Source organism: Vigna angularis, chromosome 1 (genome assembly GCF_016808095.1).
Source record: "Vigna angularis cultivar LongXiaoDou No.4 chromosome 1, ASM1680809v1, whole genome shotgun sequence".
In the NCBI taxonomy this organism is placed as follows: Eukaryota; Viridiplantae; Streptophyta; class Magnoliopsida; order Fabales; family Fabaceae; genus Vigna; species Vigna angularis.
Window position 1 is genome coordinate 51,068,861 of NC_068970.1, and position 9,173 is coordinate 51,078,033.

Below are 9,173 nucleotides of genomic sequence, written 5' to 3' on the forward strand. Positions count from 1 at the left end.
TGCGAACGAAGAAACTGATCGGTCCAAATTGAAGAGCTTGCCACAAGAATCAATCATTCGGTCAAGGGTTCGCTAACTTTCGAAAACCGGTTAAGGATCTAGTGTGATTCGAAATCCCAACTCTCAATGCAGAACACTACAGTTCTTCTCCTGACCAACAGTAACAGGAACACAATCCTCTTGATTATAATGTAGACATTGATCCTCAAAGAATACACCAAAAGTGCATATATGACCAACAATGCATCAACTCAGCTTTCTTGCAAGAATCTTTATGAATAATCCAAATGAGATATTTGATTCCTCAAAACTTATTCTAAGACGCTCTTGCAATCAATACTCAACAAACAAGTTAGTTATGAAAGTGAAAGTTCATGTAATTATATTGAAAAAACGCGCAAGACGTCTATTTATAGGATTTCAAACCCTAACGTGATATAATTGATTACACAAATAATTTTACTTTAACTGTTTTACATTTGTATCAGATTTAAAAGATTAAACAATGCATGCAATCGATTATGCAAATCATACAAGCCAACAACAAACAAATATGACCGTTACAGGCAGTTATGAATTTAAATGAAAATGATTTTCACAAGATAAACATTTTAACCGATTAGGAAACTTATGGTTAAGTTCCATACTTAAGCAAAATATCCAATTATTTTCCATTCCAAACACATCAATGCACTCAGTAAACACATGTTTGCAAAGCAACGTGTTTTAATCGATTATACAACTAATTTAATCGATTATTACACAACTATTTTGCCCTTGTTAAGCATTTACTGAAATATGAAGAAATTTAACAGATTATATACACAATTTAATCAATTATTTCTTCTAGATATACAATGTGCAATGTGTTTAAACAATTGATTCATTTTCAATCAATGAATACATATACAATACATTTCAAGCACATAAACACAGTAATGATCAAGCAATTGTTATGCAAGAAACCATAAAACATTTCTTTTATTCATCAAAAATACATATGTGAGATGAGTTTTGCTAGATATAGCTCCCTATATCAACAAATATGTTTTGTTATTTTTGATTTATTAGTTAATATTAATTTATTGGTTTAATTGCTTTAATGGTCCCTACTTTCATTGCAGTGTGTTAACTTGATCCCCACTTTTTAAAAAGTGTCAACTTCTTCCACATTTTTGTGTAATGTGCATCAATTAAGTCTAATTGTATTCACGGTGTTTAAATGGATCATGTTGACTTATATTGGTGAAATTGTGTTGTTCATATTTTACTGTCGTGACATTGTCGTGGGATATTATTGTGATGTGTAAGCCATTAACGGGGTAGTGGCATGAAAATTTTGCAATTAGGGTTTAGGTTTAGGAAAAAAATTGAATGTTAATGGAATTAGGTATTTCGAGCAAAGAAAAAGAGTGAACGAATTTGGGAATTTCTAATAGAGAGGAAAAGAAGCTAAGTTCGTGATTTGGAATAGAGAAGAAGATAATTTGTGATTGAGATTACGAACAAAGAAGAAGAGAATTTCAATTGGGGATTTGTAACATAGAATTGCATTTGGGGGTTTCCAACAGATAAAAAGAGAAGCTCATTTTGGGATTTCAAAGATCGAAAAAGTGAAAGTGAAAAAGAAATATTTTTTTAACACCGAAGTGGGTTCCATTGAAGGTCCAATGTGCGTTTTTGTTGAATGTGTGTCTATATTTTCCTTTTGGCAATGTTGTCGTGTTGTGGTGTATTGCTTATTTATTTATGGAATCAGTTCATAGTGGTGGTCGCCTCCCCCATGAAGTTAGATGTTATTTTTGTTGTGGTGTCCCATTATGTGTGTTGTTGTTTTGGTTATGGTGCCTCACTTGAAAATGATATTCAAAGTTTGTGTTTTATAGAATGTGTCCATGGGAATTGCAAAGTTAACACCTAATGACAGTCCATTCCCTGAAATGCATCAAAATGAGTAAGAATCATTATTTAAACATAATAATAATAATCTAGTAGTAGAAATTATTGTAATTAGCTTTGATAACGATTTCCACCAAAACAATAAGCTTAGATAATGGTGGTGAAATTAAAAGGAGCAACAAATTAATTTCTTATTTAGGTTAGAATAGTTGAAATTTAACTAGGCACTAATATGAAATAAAATGTATGGTAAGGGGCAAATTACAGTTTGTTGCTTAGTTAATAGCTACAAAGGGCAATTTTCATATCTTGTAAAACATTTATATGAAAATTTTCTATCTTATTCATACTAAAAGCATAAGTATGTTATTCCCTCTTTACAGTGTCATGGAAGGATATTCATAAAAGTAATAGTTTGTTATTACCTTTCTTAACATGGTCATACGAGTCAATCAATGGTCCACCTGAATTTCCTGGTCAAATTCGTGCACATGTAAGATTATACATACATAGTCTCGTGAAATAACAACTTAAGAGAATAGTTAACTCCAAAATAATTTGGCTGATCCTAAGAGTTGTAACAAACAATATCATCTAAAACTTGGCACTTCAGTAAATAACAAAGTCATGTCTTAAGAAATGGAAACAAGGATCAAAATAGATCTAAGTAAGACATTTTTAACTAAGATTATTTTCAGAACTATATATTTTCTCTCCCATTTAGGCAGAATGAAGTGAATCTTCCAGGTTGATCTCACTTGGGCCTCATATTTTTAACCCATTATGTGTGTTGTTGTTTTGGTTGTGGTGCCCCATTTGAAATTATGTGGTCCTTTTGATATATGATAGGGTTAAATATATATAGGCGTATATTAGCTAAGATGGTTAATTATGATATCGAAGTGGTCTTTCACCATATGGATAAGTTTATCAATAATGGGTAATTGAAATATGTTGGAGAAACCAGTACTTTGGTAATTAACCCAAACATATAGAGCTACTTTGATATTTTTTTCATTCTAAAGGAGATGAGTTACTTAAATGTTAAAGAGTTATGGTATTCATTGGGTGGAGGTTCTATGTTAGAAGGAAGGTTGGAACTACTATCTAATGAAAAAGGTGCATGTTATATGGTCAACATTGCCATATTGAATGGTCAAGTTCACTTGTATATTGTACAAATGGTGTCAAACACTTTTATTTGTAAAAATTGTGCATTCAACCAGATGCAACAAATACGCACGAGCAGCGCACTCCTAAAGCTCCTGCTCATAACACTCCTCATAGACCTTCTTGAGCTAGCTCAGCCTAAATTTTGGACCACGTGTTCGTGTCATCTCAGTTGTAGCTTTGGCGTTATCCATGATATGAGATCGAGCCTCCTTATACTCTAACTTCTCAATCTTACAAAATTGACTCATAATGGATAAGTGTAGCAGATTGTTGATGTCATCTAATGTGATGGTAATCTCACTTACCGAGAGATGGAAAATATTTGTCTCCAAGTACCACATCTCCCCAAGGGCTACAATCAACCCATAATCGACGTACTCATTGGATAAGTTCACTAAAGAACTCAACCTAGACATTGTGATAAAAGACTCAATAGCCTCATGATAAAATCCAATTTTTTTTTCTTTTTTCCATGGGAGATCACATTGATCTCCCCTCGATCCTACATAACAACAAAAAGAAAATATATAACAAAAAAAAATTTAACCAATTAAGGATGAATTAACATTTAGGATGTGTACTAACTCGGTCTTGCCATATGGCAAATGGAACATGCTCCGTGTAGTGGGTAAGCTGGGAGGTGTCCTATGGACCTCATGGGAATCCACCTTCTTCATGTTCTTCTTCAGGAACATCATCCTAGTCAACATGCTCGTCCTCAATATACTCTTATTGAATATACTACTAATGTTTCTCAATGACGTCCATATTTCTTTCTTTTAAGTATCTTCTACGAGGTGATGTTGTAGATTATCTCCTTTATCTTTTGATAGTCTTACCACGATAAGCAGATGCACCTCTAATTTTAACCATTTATGTCGACCAAATATATTAAAAATAAATTATATTAAATACTTATATGTAAAAGAAAAAAAAATCAAACAATATTTCAATTTTTTAATAATTTAAATTTTCACACATAAATAAGTAATTTTTTTTCATATAATTAATTTGTATATTATTTTTTTGATTTTATTGTTTGTGACATTGTTGGACTCCAAAGCTTTTCTAAACTTCATAAAGACTATATGAAAGATTTAACGAAATTATAAAGAAAATGGTTGAAAAATGTATCCCCAATATGAGAGGGAGCAGGAATTGGACACGGGCATAGATGAGAATGTCTCCGAAGCTCCCTTCGAATCTCTTACCATGGCTCATCGTACTAACATTTGCAACCTTCTATTTCTTCTCTACATTCCTCTCTCTCCACACTTTCTCTTCTTCTACAACCTCACAATCACTCGCAATCTCCAAATGCAATCTTTTCACCGGCCAATGGGTCTCGGATCCTGACCGCACCCCTCTCTACGACCAAACATGCCCTTTCCACCGTAACGCCTGGAACTGCCTCCGAAACGAGAGGCAAAATATGAGCTTCATCAACTCCTGGAAGTGGGTGCCCCGGAACTGCCACTTGAACCGGATCGACCCATTTCGGTTTCTGGGTCGGATGAGGAACAGGAACATTGGGTTTATTGGGGACTCCCTCAACGAGAATTTCTTGGCTTCTTTTCTCTGCACTCTCAGGGTCGCCGATGAGGGAGCCAAAAAGTGGAAAAAGAAGGGTGCTTGGAGGGGTGCCTATTTTCCCAAATTCAATGTCACCGTCGCTTATCACCGTGCTGTTTTGCTCTCCAGATACCAGTAATATTCTCATTAACCAATTTTTATTTTCTTTTTGGTTCAGATAATTGCAAATAGATATGTACTGCTTTGTTTTACATGAAGGGGGTATGTAACTCCTCGCCTGATAGTCTGAATGTGCATTTCACTTGAAGAGGTGGTGGCAAGTATGGTGCTTTATTTCAAGTTTAAAGCTTAATTTTGGATAGATGCTGTAGAGAGTTAGCTTAGATCCTTAGAGATTGGTTGACGTACTGAAATTTGGTGTGAAATTTATATTTGATAGCAACCGGGCATTCTAGGTTGTATCGGATAACCAAAAGGTTGATACTTATGTGCTGTTGATAGTTGGTTCAGATTTGGGTGTGTGCCGGTGGAATAAAGTTTGATAGGTGGTGGTTTGAAGGATGTTGAAACAACAAACTTGTTCTTGAATTGAAAGAGTAGCGTTTGAACTTTAAACTACAGGGTTGGTGATAATCTATCCGGGAGATGTATTTAATGACTGGAAATTCTTGTTGAGTTTTCAACATTGAACTTTTCCATAAACAATTGTAGGAGAAGGAGAAAAAAAATAGACTTCTCCATATGTTAAATTTTGTTTCTATTTAAGTCATGCTGAAGTTCTCCAAAAGTTTATTTTTAAATTATGCTTAAACTAATTTTCTTTCTTCTATTAGTGCTTTTGGAGAATTTTATCCAAACAATTCTCTGTCCTACTTGTATGTTGTTGTTGGTTCATAGTTTTGGCTATATTTGTGAATTGGATATTTTCATTTTGTAGTTATTTATCCGACACATACTGCAGCTCGTTTTATGGATTAGAAGAACCTATAGATGTAGACTATAGCACTGTTATGAGAATTGTTTATGATGATGCATTAGTACTTTAGAAACACAAATATAAACGCTGCAGCTGAACAATACTTCTCAGAAATCTAAACATATATATTTTATCCACTTATTGAATATATACAGCACTCCTGTTAAAGATTCTGCATTGTATTTGTATTAAAAAAATCACTTTTCTGTGGATCATACTAAATTAGTAATTCCTTTATGCATCCCTACCAAAATATGCATCATACTACAATATATGCATGAATCTGATAAAGATACATGAAGATTCTTACTCTTCACATTTCCTATTTTAGGATTTTAGAAGTAGATATGCTTTTATTTTGACTGTTAAAATATGTTTATGAATATTACATTGTTTCCTTTTGCTTTGGTTTCAATATCACTAGGGTGTTTAATTTTAATAGGGCGTGGGCAAGGACAAAAGGGAACTAAGTGTGAGTGTGTAGGGGCAGCTACCACTCCTAGAAAGTTAAAAAGCCTATAGCCTTTACTGTCAAAATAAAGTTTCGCCCACTTTAATATTTGGCTCTTGGTATCAAGTCCATTTGTCATTAGGTTGGGGCAAAACTTTGCTCCCCTAACATTTTTTTTTTCTGGTTTTAGCTAGGCAATGATGATTAATGGAGTAACTGTTTCCTAAAACTGAACTTTATATAATTTGGGATTGAAGATCGGCATTCTACAAAGTCAACCAACTTGGTTTCCTTCTTTTATCTTGTTTGGCTACGCCATTTGCAGTTTCAACTTTCAGCTTATTTCTCTGAAATATTTCATCTTTTTATAATTTTCATCCACTAACTCTATCTTAGTTTTAAGTGGTTCCTGTTTTTTGCGTTCTGATTGCCTTATTTTACTATGTTGCTTTGATGTTAATTTGAAAATGGAAACCTTATGAGCTCATTACTGATTAAACAAAGGTGGCAGCCAAAACAAGCAAAAGGTGGGATGCAAGATGGATCAGAAGGCTTTTATCGAGTTGATGTTGATGTTCCTGCTGATGATTGGGCTAAAATTGCCGGATTCTATGATGTTCTGGTGTTTAATACTGGTCACTGGTAATTCTTGTTTTCTTGAATTCTGTAATTTCCGGATGATGCACTACCACTTTAATAAAATTGAATTTGACTGCCTATATATGCTTTGTTTAAGAGTTGTTGAATGACTCAACTACTCACTCACAACGCATATACAGGAAGTAAAAATGAATGAATTAAATAAGTAATAATATTAATTGTTAAAAAATTGAAAAGAGCTTAAAGAGGATTTCTTGTGTTGCAACATATTTTTTATGAAACTGGTTTGGGTCTAATTTTTTTTGGCTTGTCTCTGTATTTTTATGAACTGTTCCAATGATTGAATGTACATAGTTACTTGATTTGGTGTTTAATAGGTGGAATAATGACAAATTTCCAGAAGAGAAGCCTCTCGTCTTCTATCAAGCAGGACAAGCAATAGTTCCGCCTCTTAGGATGTTAGATGGACTCAAAGTTGTTCTTGCTAATATGATCACATACATTCAGAAAGAATTTCCTAGAAACACCCTTAAATTCTGGAGATTACAATCCCCAAGCCACTTTTATGGTGGTGACTGGAATCAAAATGGGAGCTGCTTGTTCAACAGGCCCCTTGAGGAGAATGAGGTGTGTATTTCTGAAACTCGTCTGCATTTTTTTGTCTCCTTGGGGAAGTCTCTCTTTTCCTTGTCTTTCTTGCAATGTTAATCACTTTTATGTGTTGAGAATCCAAGCATGAGTCTAAGTCTCATATTGATTAGAAATGAGAAAATTGAGCATTGGTGTTGTATCTTTCTGAACCCATTAACCTATTGTTTTTGGGTAGAGAGTGATGACAATTCTTTATATGGTTGGGCTCAAGTCTTATTGATATTAGGCTCAGGTTTTATTGGTGTTGTATCTTTCCAGTGAAACTCCTCCTCAGTAAACCTAACATTATGGTCCTCCCAATTTGTTATGCTATAAATTGCTACATTTTAGAACATGCTTTTCTGAAATTTCTCCCTCATTTAACTGTGTAACACGTCTCACAAAAGAACATCCAACTATGGGTGGCATTTGATAAATGTTTTTATTTTAAACAACTAGAATGCTTCACTTTTTCTGAGGGACCTGTTGAATTGTGTTCCATGCCCCATGTGTTTTGATATACTAATACCTGGACAGCTTGACTCATGGTTTGAACCCAGGAACAACGGAGTTAACAGGGAAGCAAGACTATTGAATTATGTGATTGAAGAAGCATTACAAGGCACAGACATTCACTTGCTTGACTTAACTCATTTAAGTGAGTTCAGAGCTGATGCTCATCCAGCAATTTGGTTAGGAAGGAAAGATGCAGTTGCAGTATGGGGTCAGGATTGCATGCATTGGTGTCTGCCTGGTGTTCCCGACACATGGGTTGATATATTGTCACAGCTGATCAATGATGGCTTAGAAAAGAGCTGACGGGCCACTGAAAGTAAAGAACCTGTTCCATTGGAATGTTACATAGCATGAACAGAAAACTTCCTCTGGTATGTTGTGTTGGGGGCCATGCAGCCAAGTTCTGTGACCAGGATACGAGAATTTTGGGTTGTGCTTGAAATGTGCAAGGCTGATCTTGCTTGGAAGAAAAGCTTCAATGGAGGAAGGAAGAGACTAATTGGTCGAGCATATGCTATACTGAACAGGCCCGATCTAAATGCCATTCATCATAGGCTTTTAACTTGTTAAATTCTAGCGGTAACTCCTTTCATTCAGATTATTTTGTTCATATTATCAGTGATAAAAAAAAAAAGAATTCCTGAATCTTCTGTTCAAAATTTCGATATCTTGTAAGATGTTCCATATTTATGTGAGTGAAAATTTATACGCAATGATGCGAAACTGCTGCATGTTGCACGACGATCAATCAAATTTGCAGATGTTAATAAAAGAAATGGGATGATAATAATAATAATAATAATAATAATAATATATATATATATATATATATATATATATATATATATATGTAACTTTTGAAACAGGTGTTTAAAAAGTGAAGAGTCTTACCAAATACCTTCTATGATAAGATGATAATATAAAAAGAAAATTACTCTTTCAATTATTTAATTACTGATTTTATCAAAAATAAATGTTTGAATACTTTGAATTAAAGGATTTTTATAGAACGTGTTATTAATTTATTTACAATCTTAAATATTTTTAACTTAATTTCAATAAAATCTATTATTAATTCCTCAATCAACGGCGAGAATGACTTAAGAAAGAAAACATATGGGAAAAATAAAATGCGAGAAGCTTTATTTTTTGTGTTATACTGTTATGTGACAGAAAATCAATTTGTGCCGTCAACGAGCACCTATTGACTTTACCATTCTACCTTTTATGTACTATAACAAACATTAAAGTCAACTACGGTTGTTTACATTATTATTATTATTATTTTAAAGTCAACTGACGTTTAGTCTTGCAAAAAAAGTCAAAATTTTAGGTGCATTTGGTAGTATTTTATATTTAAGATTAGGATTTGAGAGGATTTAAAGATAAATTTTT

General features: G+C 33.6%; 1 protein-coding gene across 2 annotated transcripts; it reads left to right on the forward strand.

The window, feature by feature from the left end:
• The first annotated feature begins 4,181 nt into the window (after positions 1–4,181).
• LOC108323928 (protein trichome birefringence-like 12) lies at positions 4,182–8,491 on the forward strand. 2 transcript variants are annotated; one of them, XM_017556764.2, is made up of 4 exons: positions 4,182–4,779; positions 6,537–6,674; positions 7,010–7,259; positions 7,800–8,491. In XM_017556764.2, exons 1-4 carry the CDS (start codon positions 4,247–4,249, stop codon positions 8,079–8,081), a joined length of 1,203 nt encoding a protein of 400 aa, XP_017412253.1. In that variant the 5' UTR covers positions 4,182–4,246; the 3' UTR covers positions 8,082–8,491. The 2 variants fall into 2 exon arrangements, with proteins under 2 accessions (XP_017412253.1, XP_017412261.1); XM_017556772.2 differs by having other exon boundaries at positions 7,823–7,976.
• Positions 8,492–9,173: the final 682 nt, after the last annotated feature.

Coding starts and splice junctions, on each gene's coding strand:
- LOC108323928 (XM_017556764.2), top strand. CDS start 4,247: ATGAGAATGTCTCCGAAGCTCCCTTCGAATCTCTTACCATGGCTCATC. Junction 4,780..6,536: donor GTTTTGCTCTCCAGATACCA/GTAATATTCTCA, acceptor GATTAAACAAAG/GTGGCAGCCAAAACAAGCAA. Junction 7,260..7,799: donor GGCCCCTTGAGGAGAATGAG/GTGTGTATTTCT, acceptor ATACCTGGACAG/CTTGACTCATGGTTTGAACC.